This window comes from Meles meles, chromosome 6 (genome assembly GCF_922984935.1).
Source record: "Meles meles chromosome 6, mMelMel3.1 paternal haplotype, whole genome shotgun sequence".
NCBI classification, from domain to species: domain Eukaryota; kingdom Metazoa; phylum Chordata; class Mammalia; order Carnivora; family Mustelidae; genus Meles; species Meles meles.
This window is the reverse complement of record NC_060071.1, coordinates 104,189,921-104,209,349: the sequence shown is the minus strand read 5'-3', so window position 1 is coordinate 104,209,349 and position 19,429 is coordinate 104,189,921. Positions and strand designations below refer to the sequence as shown.

Sequence of the window (19,429 nt, the reverse complement as noted above, 5' to 3'; positions counted from 1 at the left end):
TGTTTTGTCTTGGTGAAGGAAAAACCCCAGTGCATCAGGCTAGAGTGTAATCGCAGCTCATGTCCTCACGGTCCAGCCTGCCAGAGCCCTGGGCTCTTCTGCATCACCTTTCTCTATCCCCAGGCATCGGCCTCTAAGATGGAGAGACCCAGGGAGACAGGCTTTTTAAAGAGTCTCATGTGGGGGGCTCAGTGGGTTAAGCCTCTGCCTTCAGCTCGGGTCACGATCTCGGGGTCCTGGGATTGAGTCCCCCATCGGACTCTCTGCTCAGCAGGGGGCCTGCTTCCCCCCTCTCTCTGCTGGCCTGTCTGTCTACTTGTGATCTCTCTCGCTGTCAAATAAATAAATAAAATCTTAAAAAAAAAAAAAAAGTCTCATGTGAGCCCTTCCTTAGAACACTTCTCTTAACAAAATCCTAAAAAAATCAATGGATTCCTATCTCCCCACCCCTCCTGGTATGTGTCATCATCCTTCTCAAATTAACCATGGAATCGATGGGCAAGCGGGCCCCCAGGCCCTCACAATGAACTTGACTGCATATGAAATGAATTTGAAAATTCCATTTATTAAAACAAATACATTGCCCATGTGGGATGAAAATGTGCACATCACATTCAGGTTTTCCTGCTTTAACATTCCTGTATTTCCCTCTCTTTGAAAGACACACTCCACAGATCTAATATAGGAAAAAAGGTGAACAATCCTTGGGTTGGAAAACATTAATGATATGTAACAATTCACCATTGCCAGGAGCAGCTTGAAGCAAACATTTGAAAACAAAAGCAAAAACAAGAAAGCTACAAAAATCTAAGACAGCATGCTCCACTTCCCCAAATCCCATTTGTGAATAGGAGTATATAGAGAAATGGTTTTTAATTTTTCCTTGGTAAGCAATCTCTTCCAAATATTATTATCAAAATTAACCTTGGATCAAAGTACTGTTTTGGAACCTCTAATTTAAATTAAATGGTTCTTGGTTTAAAATTGGAAAGAAGAAATAAAAAAGAAAGAAAAAGAAAGGAGGGAGGAAGGGAGGGAGGGAGCAAGGGAAGAGAGAGAAAGAAAGGAAGGAAGGAAGGAAGGAACAATAAATAAATCAGAGTTAATACTGAGGACAATGCAAGATTTTTTTTTTCTTAATGTGAGGGTTATTGTTACAGTTTAAGCTAACTGCATGACAGATTTCCATTACTATCCGTTATATACAGAAATTAGGGCCTTGAAAAATTAAGTTAATATTTCCTATTAGTTATTCCTTAAGATAAAATTATGCTGGTAGACATGATTGTTGAATCTCGAACAGAATTAAAGCTCTGTAGAGGTATAAATCATCAAAAGATTTCTTTCCCCCTTAACAAGTAAAAATACCAATAAGCAAAAACTCATATAAAGACTCTGATTTTATAGTACCATACTACAGGACACGAAGTTATGAAAAAGCCAAAACATTTTCCTTAAACTTAATTTCAGATGGGCTGTGTATTTTCTGCTTTCCTTTTGTAAACAAGGTCACAAGTTTGGAACTTCCTTAACTTTTAATTACCAGAGCCATATTACAGTGCTTCCTTCAAGTTTTAATTCCATTTTAATTGCTCCAAAGATCAAGATTTACCTAAAAACATAAGCATCCCTCTAAGAAAAATAAATGGTGTGGATTATGAAAATCCGTGGGGTCTTACAATGACGCTTTAATCACTATCAAAAGGTGCTTTATTCACACTAGTTTTTAGGTGACCACATACTCAATTCATGTTTTGGATAATTTTTAAAATGTGATATGGTTTTAGCTGTTCCACAGTATTACGAAGCTAATGGTACAACACCGTATATAGTTTAATGAATACTTGGCCAGGGTCTTCCCACTAAATCTTCATTAGTGTCTCTTTGACTGTAACAACATGGCAAGGTTTGGACAGAAGTACCCGGTTGTAGAAGTACTCATACATTTGCAAGTATCTCAGCATTCCTCTGCCCGGGGCCCCAGTTGGATATATGCATTCTTTTACCATCATGCCCTTAAAAGGAGCAAAGGAAAATATTTACTAACTCTTTTGAAATCTGCCCTTGGCCTATTAAGTTTTTATATCTTCTCTTTTCCTTCCTCACCTTTTTTTTTCTTCTTTTTTTAAACAGAAGGAAGAGAAGGGAAGGAGAATAGAATTAATTTGGAAATTGTCTTTTGCAATTTCAAAGTAAACAGGGAGCTCTAAGACCGGTCCTCTTTTGCGTGGGAATGGCACAGAAAAGAGTGATGCAGGTTTCCAGAACCTTCCCTTACTGATGAAGGCTAGAGCTGAAATGAAAAATCAGTTTCAATATCATCTCTCAGGAAGAGAGAGCTCTAGCTGCAAGGAAGGTGTAAAGAAAGACTGAGAGACTCTAACGAACAAGATGGAGAACAAAACCAGGAAAGGCTCTTTTGAGAAATGTGGTGAGTGAAAAGCGAAGACTATCCCAGTGGCAAAAGAGAGCCAGAACCCTTTCTGGTGGTGCTGGTGGGCCCCTACCTGCCCCCTTCTCCCTGGCAGGTGAACAGCCGGGATTCTGAGAATGGGTCTTCTCTGGAGCCATTGGTTTACTTCTCCTGATATTTGAATGAACAGAAAGTGTTCTTTCAATCTAAAATTTCCACAATGCAGGCAAAGATGAAAATGGCTCTTAATCTATGACAAAAAGGCCTCCCATTTGATGGTGAATCCTTCCTTCCTTCTCCTGCCTGTTAGTTCCTGTGCTGCCCTGGATCCTGGATACAACCAAAATGCTTTGGATTCTGGAAAATACGTTGAAGAGGCGTTTAAGCCACCATGAACTCAGAGGTATTTTAGGCATGGCTAAGGCTCTGAAGTCATCTCAGTTTTCAAGACACTGAGTTTGTTCTTCTCCAGCTTCTTTTCCTTCTCGTTCCTGTTCCAAACTTGAGTAAAACAACAAACCTTCTGAATGGATGTAACATAGGGACATTTTCATGCAGTATTACTCAAAAATCGTCACAAATATATGAAAGCACCAGTCACAACACATGATTTACTTTTACTTGCAGAATCAAAGCTATCATGTACAAATGTTAGGAATGGTGATAAGAGAACACAGACAACTGGGCATTTTTTGTTGTTATCACCATGAGGACAAACCACGGGGAACAGCTCCCTAAACACTTGGGTGCTCATCCTTGGAGTTCAGTCTTGCAGGCAATCCAGTCTTGCAGACAATCCAGTCTTCGCTCTGCACTACTCTAACTAGAAGGGGTGGGAAGGAGAGGCAGGAGAGAAGGAAAAAAGAAAAAGGCACAAAGACTAAACATCAATGCCATTAAACAAACCGCGGCTACACTGGACAATTCAGCTTATTGAAGGGTATTCTAAAGGCAATATTCATTCCAAGAAGGTCATACACATCTTAGCTCAGTACAGCTGTCTGTTTTTATTTTTATTATTTTTTTTAAATAGGAAGCAGAAACATAAGGTTTGGGAAGGGATAGCAGAAAAGAAATGAGGCGGATTTTATCTTTACATATTCCCCTCCTCCAGGCAGTTCGGCAGATATCAGATCTCTTAACTCAGGATGTGGTTTGGCTTTCATTCTCATCAAGGGGACCGGTTCTTTAAACATGCATAGCCTGGAGTTTCCAGGATGGTTCTCCTCCCTCTCTTTAAATGCTGTGGACTAGAAAGGCGCCCACTTTGCTAAAAACCCAACATCAGTGTCCCAGGAGCCCTGAGGCTCTACAGGCTCCTCCAGAAGACTTAAAGGATGGCGCAGAAAAACTTCTTCTCCCTAAATGGGTTTTCTGAAGCCGGGACGGGGGTCAGAAGGGGGTCTTCCTTGGCATGAGCCTCGCAGTAGGCCATCAAGTCTGCGGCGGCCTTGGATACCTGAAGAGGAGGACAGAAACAAGGCGACCTTAAGAGGAAGCATTTGCGGAAGCAATGCAGGCATGCGCAGGCAGCCGGGCCGACTTCTGGGTCCAGTTGCCCCACCCCCCAAGGACTTGGGCTCAGCTCCGTAGACTGCGCAGGTCACTAGCTCCTGGGAAAGTGAGGTGGGCGGGGGCAGGGGGAAGAGGCGTTCAAACTCCTGAGGGCCTCGGTTTCCTTCTCTGCAAAGGGGGTTGGTGATCTTGATTCACGGGGCTGTCTCTGGCAGGTAAGGGACTAGGGCGAGGTGAGTGAGGCTCTTAGGGCACAAACGGAATGGGTGCTCACTGTTAGGGTCACGTGAGGCTTAACCTTCCATTTGCACAGTCCTGACAATGCGGGTCTCCATACATTTTGTGCCTCCTTACCCACTTCACCCTAGTCCCAGCCCTGACTGCAAGGGTTAAAGGAGATAATCCATCCATGAAGCCATGTTGATTTCCTTTTTATTTTTATTTATGCATTTTTATGTATGTATGTATTTTAAAATTGTATTTATTTATTTGACAGAGTGAGTGCACAGGAGCAGGGCTGGGGGCAGGGCAGCTAAGGGCAGAGGGAGAGGGAGAAGCAGACTCCCCGCTGAGCAGGGAGCTCTTGTGGGGCTCCATTCCAGGACCCCAGGATCATGATTTGAGTGGAAGGCAGACGCTTAACTGACTGAGCCTCCCAAACTCAGTTTTCATATATTGCATCATTGCATATAATTTATTATACATCTGAAATATATATTACTTCAGTCTGGCACTGTATCCTGTAGGGACGAGTCCCACTGCGAGGCTGGTCAGTGATTTCAGTGATGCAGTCATTTCTCACTTTTCTATAGCTTTGTCTTGGGAATGGTCTGGAATACCTTCCTTCAACCAGCCTTCAGAATGGCAAATTTTCACTACTTGAGGATAGACTTAATTTGGGAAAATAAACCAGAGGTCAATCGTAACTACATCTGGGGGCTAAGTGAATGATCTACCTGAGGAATGTCAATTTGGGTTCAAAAACCATAAAGTTAAGAGTCACTTTCTCACATGACATACTTGCTCTGGAGATTATTCCAAGAGCTTTTAACATCACTGTACTCCTATGATAGCCTTTCAAAGTGACTACCGAAAGGATAGTCCTCTGTATAAGAGTGGAATGGAGGATACCATTGCTAAAAATCAATCAATCAATCAATCAATCACTGCCCCACCTTACAGGTGGCTTACACATACCCACACAATGACATCAGATTTGCTCTGCTAATGAGATGTGAGAGAAGTGACGTGGGTCACTTTGGGGCAGAAGCATCAAGACCCAATGCATCGTTTGCCAAGCTCTTTCTCTCTGCTTGTCCAACTGAGTAATATACTGAGAACCACCTTAATGGATTCGGAGGTTTTAACAAAAGTCACAGTGGCCACACCCTTGATTTAGTCCTTGCCTTATGACTGAGTTGATTCGAGCTGTGTCACTTAAAGGCCTTTCAATTTTATGGTTTACTGCTTTCATCTTCCAACCCTGTAAGTCTCTTTGAATTTTCGGACTCTGTTCCTTTCATCACAGGCCAGACAGAGGCAATATTCTGGACAGAGGCTACTGCCTCTGCCAGGGTCCCTGCTCAGAGCGACATGGTGTGGAGTGGCAGATAATCCATAAAGGGCATGTGGTGGGAGTAAGAAGTAGATCTTTTTTGTTGTAAGCCCCTAAGAATGGGAGGAGAGGACCTTTTGTTACTGCAACAAAACCTAGTGGACTCTGACTGATATAAAGAGGTATAGGTATTGGCGTATCTATTAGTCTCTTCGGTCTGCCTTAACGAATTATCACAATTGGGTGACTTAAAACAACAGAAATTTATTCTCTGACAGTGCTGAAGACTGGAAGTTCAAACTCAAGGTTTCAGTAGGACTGGTTCCCCCTTGAGGCCCAAGGAGAATCTGTTCCATGCTTCTTAGCTAGTGCCTGGTAGTTTGCAACAATCCTTGGTGTCCCTCTTCTTATAAATGTGCCACTCCAATCTCTGCCTGTATCTTCACATGGCCTTCTGTCCTGTGTGTCTCTGTCCTCACATGACATTCTCTTCTTTGTGCCCAAATTTCCTACCTACCAATCATTGGATTAGGGCCCACCTTAATCCAGTATGAGCTCATCTCAACATCTATAAGTATCCTACTTCCAAATAAGATCACATTCTAAGGTTCCAGGTAGGTTTAGGGTATACTGTTCAAATGGTTGTGTAAAAGTCAGTCTCACTTTTTTTTTTTTCATTTAAAATTTTTTATTAACCTTTTCCCCAGCTTTATTGAGATATAATTGAATAACAGTGTGTGACTTTAAGGTGTATATTGCAATGATTTGATATATTACTGTATCATGAAACTGTGACTACAAGTTAATTAACACCTCACCTAATTACCTTTTTCTGTATGTGTGTGGTGAGAACATTTCCGATCTACTCTTTTAGCAACTTGCTAGTGTATAATACAGTATTGTTAATGACAGTCATTGTGCTGTACTTTCAGTCTCCAGAATTTATTCATCTTATAACTCGAAGTTTATAGCCTTTGACCAGTATTTCCCCATATCCTCACCATCCAGCCTCTGGCAACCACCATTCTACAGTTTCTGTGGGTTGAATTTTTTAGGTTTCACAGGATAGCATACAGTATTTGTCTTTCTCTGTCTGACTTATCTTACTTAGCATAGTGCCCTCAAGGACCATCATATTGTCACAAATGGCCAGATTTCCTTTTTCTGGCTGAATAATATTCCATTGTGTGTATATAAAACATCTTCTTTATTCATTCATGCACAGATGAACACTTAAGTTGTTTCCATATTTTGACTACTGTGAATAATGCTGCAATGAAAAGGGGGGTGCAGATAACTCTTTGAAATTCTGATTTCCCTTGGCTATATATCCAGAACTGGGATGGCTGGATCATACAGTAGTTCTACTTTTAACTTTCTGAGGACCCTCCACAGTGTTTTCTATAGTGGCTGCACCATTATACATACCACCAACAGCATATAGGGTTCTCTTTTCTCTGCATCTTCACCAACACTTGTTATCACTTGTCTTTTTGATAATAGCCATTCTAACAGGTGTGAAGTGATATTTACTATGCTTTTGATTTGCATTCTCCTAATTAGTGTTGTTGAACATTTGTTCACATCCTGACTGGCCATTTATATGTCTTCTTTGGAAAAATGTCGACTCAGTTACTCTGCCCATTTTTTAATCAGATTTTTTTTACTTGCATGAGTTCTTTATATATTTTGGATATTAACCCCTTACCATATACAAGGTTTGCAAATATTTTCTCTTTTTCCAAAGGTTGCTTTTTCATTTTGTTGATTGTGTTTTTTGCTCTGCAGAACCTTTTAGTCTTGTGTAGACCTCTGATTTGCTTTTGTGTTCGTTGTATGTATGTTTGCTGTCATAGTCAAGAAATCATTGCCAAGACCAGAGTCAAGAAGCTCACCTCCTCTGTCTTCTTCTAGGAGTTTTACAGCTTCAGGTCTTATATTTAAGCCTTTGATACATTTTGAGTTAGTTTTCCTCAGTAGCGTAAGATGTGGATTTAGTTTCATTCTTTCGCATATGATTATTCAATTTTCCCAACACCACTTATTTGAAGAGATAATCTTTTCCCTACTGAGCATTTTGGCTCCCTTATAAAATATTAGTTGATGGTATATACTGGGGTTTATTTCTTGGCTCTTTATTTGACTCCATTGGTCTGTATGTCTATTTTTTATGCCATACTGTTTTCGTTACTACAGCTTTGTAATAGAGTTTGAGATCAGGAAGTGTGATGTCTCCAGTTTTGTGCTTCTCAGGATTGCTTTGGCTATTCAGGGTCTTTTGTGGTTCCATACGAATTTTATGATATTTTTTTCTATTTCTGTGAAAAATGCCATTGGAATTTTGATATGGACTACAGGAATTTGTAGATGGTTTTGGATAGTATGGAAATTTTAACAATATTAATTCTTCTGATCTATGAACACAGAAGCTTTCCATTTATTTGTGTCTTAAATTTCTTTCATTGAGACCCTAGTTTTCAGTGTACATTCCCTTCATATTCTTGGGTAAATTTATTCCAAAGTATTTTACTGTTTTTGATGCTATTATGAATGAGATTTTATATCTTTTTCTATTTCATTTTTTTTGATATAAAAACACAATGGATGTATGATGCTGATTTTTATCCTACTACTTTACTGCTTAGTTGACCTTGTTGATTAATTCTGAGTTTTCTTGTGTGGGATCTTTAGAATTTTCTATATATGACCATATCATCTAACAGAGACAATTTCACTTCTTACTTTCTAATTTGGATGCCTTTTATTTCTATTTCTTGCCTGACTTCTCTGGCTAGGGCTTCCAGTACTACGTTGAATAGGAGTGGTGAAAGTGGGAACCCTTGTCTTGTTCCCGATTTAGAAGAAAATCTTTCATCATTGAGGATAGGATGACGCTTTCAATCTTTCATCACTGAGGATGATGCTAGCTGTGGGCTTGTCATATATGGCCTTTATCACGTTGAGGTACATTCCTTCTATACCCAATTTACTGAATTTTTATCATGAAGGATGTTGTATTTTGTTAAATGCTTTTTCTGCCTCTATTGAGATCATTGTATTTTACCTTTCATTCTATTGATGTGATGTGTCACATTTATGGATTTGTTGCACCATCTTTGCATCCCAGGGATAAATCCCACTTAATTGTGGTGTATGACTCTTTCAATGTGCTGTTGAATTTGGTTCACTAATGTTTTGTAAAGAATTTTTGCGTATATTCACCAGGGATATTGGCCTGTAGTTTTAACTTGTAGTATCCTTATCTGGTTTTGGTAGCAGGGTAATTCTGCCCTTTTATAATGAGTTTGGGGTATTCCCTTCTCTGATTTTGGAAGAGTTTGAAAAAGATTAGCATAAATTCTTTTTTAAATATTGGGTAGAATTCACCAGAGAAACCACCTGGTCTTGGGCTTTTCCTTGTTGGGAGCTTTTTAATTACTGATTCAATCTCTTTATTCTTTTTTGGTCTGTTCAGATGTTCTATTTCTTCATGATTTAGTCTTGGAAGGGGATATGCTTCTTATCCATTTCTTCTAGGTTATCCAATTTATTGGCATATAATTTTTTCATACTGGTCTCTTATGACCCTTTGTTTTTCTGTGTTATCAACTTCAATATCTTCTTTCATTTCTGGTTTTATTTGAGTCTTTCCTCTTTTTCTTCTTAGCCTAGCTAAGGATTTGTCAGTTTTGTTCATCTTTTCGAAAACCAGCGCTAGGTTTCATTGATCTTTTCTATTATTTTTCCAGTCTCTATTTTATTTCTGCTGTTATCTTTGTTTCCTTCCTTCTGCTAACTTCAGCCTTAATTTGATCTTTTTAGTTCCTGAGGTTTAAAGTTAGGTTACTTAGGACAGACCTACCTTCCTTCCTTTTTAATGTAGGTGAAAGGAAAACTTCCCTCCTGAACTGCTTTTGCTGCATCTCATAAATTTAGGGATGTTGTGTTTCCACTTTTTTGTTTTCAGATATTTTTTGATTTACCTTCTAATTTCTTTGATCTGTTGGTTTGCTGTTTCATATCACTGTGGTTAGAAAAGATTCTTGGTACAATTTCAGTCTTCTTAAATTAGCTAAGACTTATCTTGGGGCCTATTATTTATCCTGTCCTGAGGAATGTAGCATGTACACTTGAGAAGGACATGTATGCTGCTGCTGTATGGAAGGTTGCGTACATGTCTTTCAGATCCATTTGGTCTAACGTATAGTTCAAGTCCAGTGTTTCCTTATGAATTTTCTGTCTGGGTGATCTATCCATTGTTAAATTTCCTACTATTATTTTATTATTGTTTATTTCTCATCAGGTCTGGTAATATTTGCTTTTTCATAAAAAGATTTTATTTGTCAGAGAGAGAGAGCATAAACAGGGGTAGCAGCAGGCAGAGGAAAAAGCAGACTCTCTGCTGAGCAAGAAGCCTAATGTGGGACTTGATCCCAGGACCCTGGAACCTGACCTGAGCCAAAGGCAGGTGCTTTTTTTTTTTTTTTTTAAAGATTTATTTACTTAACAGAGAACGAGAAATCACCAGTAGACAGAGAGAGAGGGGGAAGCAGGCTTCCCGCTGAGCAGAGAGCCTGATGCGGGGCTAGATCCCAGGACCCTGAGATCATGACCTGAGCCGAAGGCAGAGGCTCAACCTACTGAGCCACCCAGGCACCCCCAAAGGCAGATGCTTAACCAACTGAGTCACCCAGGCATCCCAGGTCTGGTAATATTTGCTTAATATATTTAGGTGTTCTTGTGTTGGGTGTATATATATTTACAATGGTTATATATCCTCTTGATAAATTGACCCCTTTATCATTATATAAGGACCTCTGTCTCTTCTTACAGTTTTTGGCTTAAAGCATTGCTCTCTAACCAACATTGCGTCACTTGTAAAATATTATTATGCTCCTATTATGTTTCAGATTAGCTTTTCTTTTTTGCTCTACACAATAATCCGGAGGTAAGAAGTGTTAAATTCCTTTCATAGGTGAAAAATTAAGGCTCAGCAGATGGCTTGAGTTGTTCAATGTCATATAGCAAAGCTCTTGGCAGAAAAAGAACCGAACCCTGATGCTTTGCCATAAAGCCACAGCTATCTACATATGAGCTACTCAAATGCAGGGCTAGTTCCAAAAGCTGAAATTGAAATTCCTCATGCATCTTTATGAAATGCTACCATGACGGAATGAAAGGAAACAGCCTGTTCTTGTCTTAGCTCCTCTAAATGAAAGCAAAGGACAGACTTTCAGACTGAATCTCAATTACTTTTTTTGTGTGTGTGCCTTTTACTTGTTTGAGCCACAGTCATTATTACCCCAAACAGGAGCTCAACTGTAAGCAGCGAAGACTAGGCAAGAGTAATATGTAAAACTCACCTGCACCACCAGCACACACAAACACAGGCATAACCTCAGAAATATTGCAGGTTCAGTTCCAGACTACCGCAATAAGGTGAATACCATAATAAAATGAGTCAAATGAATTTTTCAGTTCCCCAGGGCATATAAGAGTTATGTTTACACTCTCCTACAGTCTGTTAAGTGTGCAACATCATTATGCCTAAGAAAACAATGTATATACCTTAATTCAAAAATACGTCATTGTTAAAAATTGCTAACCATCACCTGAGCTTTCAGCAAGTCATAATCACTCATCACAGATCACCAAAGCACATCATGAAAAAGTTTAAAATATTGTAAGAATTACCAGTATGGGATACAGAGACATGAAGGGAGCAAATGCTGTTGGAAAAATGACACAGATAGACTTGCTCAGTGCAGGGCTGCCAAAAACCCTTCAGTGTGTAGAAACTGCAGTATCAGAAGGGCAACAGAGCAAAGCACAATAAAACAAGGTCGGCCTGTGCGTGGCAGAAATTTTCAAAATCTTTTTATGACACAGAAAGTGCTATCTTGGGCAAAATGAAGAAGTTGTTTGATTTGAACGTTTGAACACTTGATTCTAAATACGTTCTTTCTCAAAATATTTTCTGAGTTCTATCTTGTTTTCCTTAACTAGACTGCACTTCCCCGTGGATGATAGTCCAACACATTTTCAGAATCCTAGCCATAATGAGAATAATTACTAATATTTCTCTGCTCTTGCTATATGTCAGAACTGTGCTAACCCCTTTACATACAGTATCTTATTTAATGCTTACAACAATGTGATGGGTCATAAGCTATTACTGTCCTCATCTTGAATATGTGAATTTGAGGCTTCATTAGGAAGGTGTTTGCTGTAGGTCTCACAGATCATGAGTGGGTGAGTAGTGAGTCTTAGCGTTCGTGACTTAATCCTTCTTTTCCAACCCATAGTGTCATCCTTGTCCCCTGCCTTCAATGAGTCACAGCAATAGGCAAGTCTCTTTCTGACTATCCCTGCTAACGTTCTGCACACTGCGTCCTTTACACTATATATCCCTACTTCCATTAAGATTTCCCCAGTAACCCTACTCAATCTCTCTCTTTCCTGTCCTACCACTTATTCCTCCAAAAATACCTCAAATTTGTCTCCTTATTGTCATTGCTGTGGTGACTACCCAAGTTTAAGTTCCCGTCTTCTTTCTCCATGTTTACGGAAATGATTTCTTAACTAAAAAGCGATTAATTTGGGTTTTCTAAGGGGTCTGCTATAAACTGAATGTTCATAGCCTCCAAAACTTATATATTGAAACTTAACTCCCAATGTGATGGAACTTGGAGTTCTCATGAATGGGATTCGTGCTATAAGAGAGAGCACAGAGCTCCTGTGCCCCTTCTGCCATATGAGAACATAGTGCGAAGTCAACCATCTATCTATTAACCAGGGAGCAGGCTCTCACTACACATGGAATCTGCCAGTGCCTTGATGTTGGACTTCCCAGGCCCCAGAACTGTGAGAAAAATGTCTGTTTTTCTAAGCCACACAGTGTGGTGTTCTGTTACAGCAGCTCAAATGGACTAACACAGGGTCAACAGATAGAATTCGGGGGGTGATCTGGTCTGTGAATGTTGATGATAAAAGTTACATCTTTATTTTCACTAACCTCAAATGGAGATTTAGCATTTCTGTCCAGATGTAGACAATATAAACAGTAGCATCAGCAGTCCCTCTGACTTGGTTAGCCATAAACGTCAGATAGTTCCCATCACATTATAAGTACTGTTGTAAACATCACAACATTTCACTTACGTTCATCCACTGTATAATTATAGACTCAATATTAGGTCTTCTATAATCAGTCAATAAAGGGGTACCTATATAACTCTATCACAAATGGTTTTCTAAAAACTATATATAGGGGTGCCTGGGTGGCTCAGTGGGTTGGGCCTCTGCCTTTCGCTCAGGTCGTGGTCCCGGCATCCTGGGATCGAGCCCCGCGTCCGGCTCTCTGCTTGACAGGGAGCCTGCTTCCTCCTCTCTCTCTCTCTCTATGCCTGCCTCTCTCCCTACTTGTGATCTCTATCTGTCAAATAAATAAATAAAATCTTTAAAAAAAATAATAAAAACTATATATATTATATATATTTCTAGAAACTGTATTTCAATATGATTAGCTTCCTTTGTAATTTGAAAACATTACTCTGAGAAGGAGGCCATATGCTTCAGTAGGCTGCCAAACAGGTCTAGGGCAGAAAAGAGTTTAAGAATCTCAGTTGTAAATGAATTCCCAGCTTCTACTACTGTGCCAAGAGTAGTATTTTCCACACTGCAGCTAGAAAGTTAATTTAAAAATATATATTGGCTCATACCACTCTACTCAAAACTGCTAATAGTTTCCCATTGTACTTTATAGAGAACCAAAACATCTTAAAACAGCCTGCATGCTTTGGGCCTGCCCATCTTTCCAATATCATGTGTGGCATTCGTCCCTCCTCACACACACCTCCGCTAATGTTATGGAAGCTCCAAGTTCTTTTCTGCCTCAGAGCTTCACATATACAATCCCCGGAATATTCTTTTCCTCATTTTCTCAACAGCCTGACTCCTTCTGTTCCTTTAGGTGTCAACTGAAATATTGCCTCTTTGCAGAGTCTTCAATGACCATTTCATCCAATAATGACTTTCCTCATTATGTGCTTTCATCCCATTCTTTTCCTTTATAGGAAAACACTTCTTACAATTTATAATGACAACTGTTATTTATTTGTGTTTGATTATTTGTCTTCCACTTTAGACACTATACTCTAGGAAGACAGAAACTGTATCTCCTTTATCTACCACTGTATGATCAGTGCCAGACACATGGTAGACACTCAGATAATTCCTGAGGAATTCTCAAACCTAATCTTATTCAACAAATATTCTATTCAACTAATGTTTACTAAGTACCTAATAAACCAGGCATAGGTCTGGATACTTGGAATAAGAAAGGAAGAAAATACACAAAGATTCCTGTCCTTGTAGAACTTAAGTATTTTTCCAGATTTCTAATTCAGATTATGATGAAAAAAAAAACACACACTAATTACACTGGAAAAATATAGGAACAAGCAGTTTATAAATGTTAGGCAACAGGCAGCAGAGGATAGTGATCAGTGAGAGAAGGGAGACAACATAAGCCCCATGACTGACCCAGCTGACTGTGTAAAAAGGGTTTTTAGGCCACGGTACAGGGAGGGGCCACCAAAACAGAGTTAAGGAATCTCCTTGAGTTAAGGAGAGAGTAACAGAGAAGAAAGAGCTACACAGACACAGAAAGAGAGAGAGAGAAAGTATGAGCTCTGGAGGCCTCCAGAGGACTCCTTTTGTCTTTAGCTGAATATTGATCAGCACACATGTGGGAGAAAACTGCTTAAGGGTGTGCAAAAATATTCAGAAAGAGTCAAATGGAATAATCCCTGGTGATCAGACAGGGCTGGAGTAGTTTGTGCCTCCACGGGCAGAGTAGAAAGATCTCGTAACACTGGAGGATTGAATAGAGTCCTATAAGGAGTATTGTTTCAGGAATGGTGCCAAATTGGCCTCGGTTAAAGGCTGTTACAGACCCACATGCCAATGCTCAGTAGTAAGTCTTGAATAGACCAAAATGTTTCCAAGTAACTTAATTGCACCATAGAACAAAACCCTCAAATATTAAAAGGAATACAAAAAAATTCCAGTAAGCCACAATATCTAGAATCTAATAAAAAAAAATTCATGCATATAATTAAGTGGGGAAAAAAAATCTCTCCCATATAAGGAGAAAAATTACTACAAAGAAGACCCAGGATTGACCCACATGATTAAATTAATAGATGAGGATGTTGTTAAGATAGCTATTGTAAATACTGTCCATAAAACCAAGAAGGTAAAGGAAAGCAAAACATGAAAAAAAGCAATATGGAAGATATTTAAAAGATCCAAATCAAATCTCTGGAGATAAACAATACACTGGATGGAATTATCAGCAGATTTAGATGCTGCAGAAGAAGAGATGAGTGAACTTGAAGATAACAACAGACCTCTACAAAATGAAGTACAAAGAGAAAGTAGACTGAAAAAATATGAATACAACACCTGGGTAGACAATAACTTAAGGACCTGAATACATATATAATTGGGGTCTCTGAAGGACAGGAGAAAGGTTGTGGGTGCAGAAGAAGGAAGAAACAATATCTGAAGACATAGTGGCTGAAAAATGTATAATGGTTGATGAAAACAACAAACCCACAGGTTCAAGTAACTCAACAAAACCCAAATGAAGAAACAGGACTCAAACTACACCAATGAACAGCATCATCAAATTGCTGATACAGTATTTGAATGGGAGAATGGAGAGAACAGAAAAGAAAGTACAATAGTTACAGAAGGTAGAAGGTAATAAGATTTTCATTAATTAACTAACTAATTTATTTATTTATTTGGGGGGAGCGGGAGGGGGAGAGGGAGAGGGGCAGAATCTCAAGTAGGCTCCATACCCACTGTGGAGTCCAACGCGGGACTCAATCTCACAACCTTGAGATCATGACCTTAGCTGAAATTGAGACACTTAACCAACTGAGCCACCCAGGTGCCCCAGAGGGTAGTAAGTTTTATAAGGAAATGAAAAGTAGAGCAGGGTAAAAGGGATTAAGAATATGAGTGTGTGTAGGGGGTTGGGGAACTACTGGGGAAGCAGCAGCTAGGCTTAATGGAGAAGGCAATTAATCTTTGGGTGAAAACTTACAGAATGGAGGGGAAGCACTGACTTGCATTGTGAAGGAGCACTTCGAATGCTGTGGGGAAAGCAGCAAGTACTTTGTGGGAGTTAAGGGTCAAAGTAGAGAGTATACTTAGACAGAAAAGAGAGGGACAAGTACTGAACTCCAGAACATGTCAATGTAAGAAACTGGGGAGCCCAGGAGGAGCCAGAACAGGAAATTTAGACATAGTCCCCTGTGAGAGTGGGGACTGTTGAGAGCCAAATGCTGAAGAAAATGCTTAAAGGCATAAGGAATCATCAGCCATGACAAATGTTGCCTATAGGTCAAGTATGATGAAATGGAGAACTGACTATTAGATTTTGCCATTTGTAGTCATCAGCAACCTTGGTGAGAGGAGGCTCAAGAGAACAGTGGGAGGGAAAGCCTCACCGGAATTGGGTTACAAGCAAATGGGGCCTCCTCCTCCTTCTTCTTCATGAACAATTCAGTCTTAAAGGGATTGGGTGAGACTAAGCAAAGTGGGCTCCACACCCGATCAGGGATCCACAGTGGGAGGTCAGAGCTTGAGCAGGGTGAGGAGAGCATCTGTATAGGAGATAGCCTGGTGAGGTGTGTGGGAGCCCAAGAGGGTTGTGAATGCATCCATGTCAGGAGGAGAGATCATGGAATGGGACCCTGGCTCCCTACAGGAGAGTTGGCCAAATATAGACCAGGGGAGCTAGGATCCTCATTGTCAGTGAAGGGAGTTACAAATACGGGAAGCAGAAAGCTAGAATATACTCTGTGGTGTAGGACAGGACCTGGTGGTGTTGTTGTGAACTCATGACTACATATACACAGATACGAAGATAAAGAAATAAACAGACATGTATGGTGTTCTCTAACTCTCTCCACTGAGAGGAACTTGGAGCAGCAACACTTCAAACACTTCAGCAATGGGAACAAGTAGCATCCAGAGTTTCATTTCTAAATACCATTCTCAAAGGAACTAGTTAGCTCTTAGAGAGAAGGGTGATTCTAAGGTCAGGGCAGGGAAATAATAAGAGGACCCTACAACATCTTTTTGTGCCACGCACTAGGGAAGCAGCCAAAGAAAGATGGAATCACGTCAGAAGGACGCGGTAGCTAGCTTTTCAGTCTGTGCCAATTAAGACATCAAGATAAATGATGATAGTAGCAGATTATAAACCACCGAATAAAAGAGCAAGCCATGAGTCTAATATCAATATAATTAAATAAAATTTTAAAAACAAATTTTTGGTGAGGAGTCGGGTAGTGAATATAGCCTCAAGGTCTGTCTCCCAAGATAAGTATTTATTAACTACAAAAGACAAAAGAAGAACTTTACATGAAAAAACTAGAAGATAACACCTTAATTAAGTAGTTAACATTACCAGTAAGTGACAATTTGAAATCATACACCACTGATAAAATGTAATGAGATAAAAATCCCCATCAATTCTATATTAATGTTCCCGTTTTGTTACCTGAATTTAATCATAAGGAAATATCTGACAAACCCAACTTGAGTGGTGTTCTACCAAGTGAATGTTCCGTAACCTTCAAAAGTGTCAAGGCCATGAAATTCAAGGAACTCTATGGAGAGGACAACTAAATGCAACACATGATTCTGAACTGGGTCCTTTCCGCAAAGGGATTTGAGAATAGGGTGATTTGCAATACTTAAATGGGGTCTGAGGACTAGAAAGTAGTAACGTCTCAGTGTTAGTCTCCTAATTCTGATGACTGCATTATGATTATGTAGAAGAATGTTTTTACTTACAGGAAACACATACTAAAGTATTTGGTGTTGATGGGGTAACATCTGACAACTTATTTTCAAATGGTTCAGGGGAAACAAAATGCTTTGTATGGCATTTGCAGTCCTGCTGTATCTTTGAGATTATTTCCAGAGTAAAAATAACTTTTCAAAAGAAAGGGAAAAGAGACATTAGAGATAGTGAGTATAGACAACTTTTCCAAGAAGTTCTGCAAAGCAGAGCAAACAAATGAGGCAGTTGCTAGAGGAGGAAGTGGGCAATTCAGAGGAAGAAAATAAAATTTTATTTAAGAGGGACAAGCAACACTACGTTTGTGCACTGATGGAAATGATGACATAGAGAACCAAAATTGATGATTCAGGACGGACAGGTGGTGGAGTGTGACCCTGGATCAGGGAGATGAGAACGATGCACATGTGAAGGAATTACATTTGATAAGAGCGTGGATCTTCTCAGATTGACCATTGCTGAAACCCAGCGATCCAGCAACCTCTCCAGCTAGACTGGGGCTGAGAAATTGGAAGTAAAGAAACGGTGACCCTAGAGAGTCCCAATAAAGGCCACCAAACTTTGATTTTAGGCTCTGAAAAAATAGGAACCGACTCTAGGCAGACATTCTGACAGCTCTGAGAAGAAGCAGTTGTCAGGATACGAATCAGACCTAAGAATTTAAACAGTATATAAGGATAGAGTTCTGTCTTCGTTACATTCTGAAATGAAGACACATTTTAAAACTGATGTCACAAAATGCTTGCAAGCCATCAGGCAAAGATATAAGCACTGACAGGTGGTCACTGCCTCTATGTGTGAGAAGTCACATGTGTGTTAAGGGCATCAGTCATTCAGTCAAATCTTTCAGTTGAGTTGCCTGCATTAAAGGCACCAGTCAGGGTTGACTTAACTTGAATTTGTTGCTTAAAAAGACCTCAAGGACTGTGCTGGGATGCAGGCTTGAAATGGGATGTTCATCATCTATCATTGGCTTGGCGATGTACCTGAAGGCAAAAGAAACTACGAAACCTCTGGGATGAGATAGAATTTCCAAAGTAGGAGAGACTGGTCTGACATTTGTCTAGAAAGGTCTTTGGCTCAGGTCAAAAGCAACTGGCTATTTTTAAGTCTTCATATTTCTCTGAATCATTAAAATGTAATTCAAGTCAGAAAAAAAGAAAACATCCAGCTTAAACACAAGTGACTGCAGAAAAAACCTTAGGATTCTTTGAAATGCCTTGGAACCATACTGAAAATATGAGAGGTGTTATGGACAGCAAGACTACTAATGTTGGGAATGAAAGGCAGCAAGTTACCATGATGTCTCACATCATCATGGCACCCACATCACAGCTGGTGGTCAAAATTTAGTCTAAAGGTTATTTCCTGGGTGTGAGGAGTGCCCAAGATCAAACTTTCATTATGATACTAGAGGACGTAAAATTGTATAAATAAACATTGACTATTTTTTATTTATAAAATAATGAGTGAATCATCTAAGTAGTCTTACCCTCCCGTCTCATCCAAGATGGTATTAAATTAATGGTACATCAATGGGATTTTACTAAATAAGGAAATAGGAAATATTTTTGAAATTAATAACTTCAAATGAATCATCAAAAAAGCACATTATATATAATTTCCTCTATTTAATAAGAAAAGAAAGACATTCAAAGTGTCATCCAAAGTAGTTATATTTTTTAAGAAGGGAGACTTCTTCTGGCCTGAAAACTGGGCTATTCAGAAAAATTCTTTTCCTAGGGATTTCAAATGATCAAGGTTTAACAGTACTACTGCTATAGCTCCTAGACACAATGCATAAAGCTAAGCATGTACACGGTGCTTAATAAATATGGAATTTTAAAAAGTTATATCAACTCTCACAAAAATGAAGTGTCAAGCTTAGTTACTAATGTATGTGTGAGTTCAATTTTATGTTTTTTGCTTCATTTTCAGCAAACTGAATGAATGAGGACTGGCCAACTGTGAATACGACCCCTTCCTCTTTATGTCCTTTGACATACGATACTGATTTTATTATCCCTAAAAATACTCTCAACTGGTCAATGAGGAGGATAGT

General features: G+C 39.4%; 1 protein-coding gene across 2 annotated transcripts in view; it reads right to left on the bottom strand.

Annotated features, from left to right (window-relative positions):
• Positions 1 to 545: 545 nt before the first annotated feature.
• GNG2 (G protein subunit gamma 2) overlaps positions 546 to 19,429 on the bottom strand; it is a 116,496-nt gene continuing 97,612 nt past the window's right edge. For both annotated transcript variants that reach the window (XM_046009990.1, XM_046009989.1), the window contains one exon: positions 546 to 3,872. In XM_046009990.1, the coding sequence (XP_045865946.1) occupies positions 3,744 to 3,872 (129 nt within the window). In that variant the 3' untranslated portion in view covers positions 546 to 3,743. The remainder of the gene's footprint in view (positions 3,873 to 19,429) is intronic.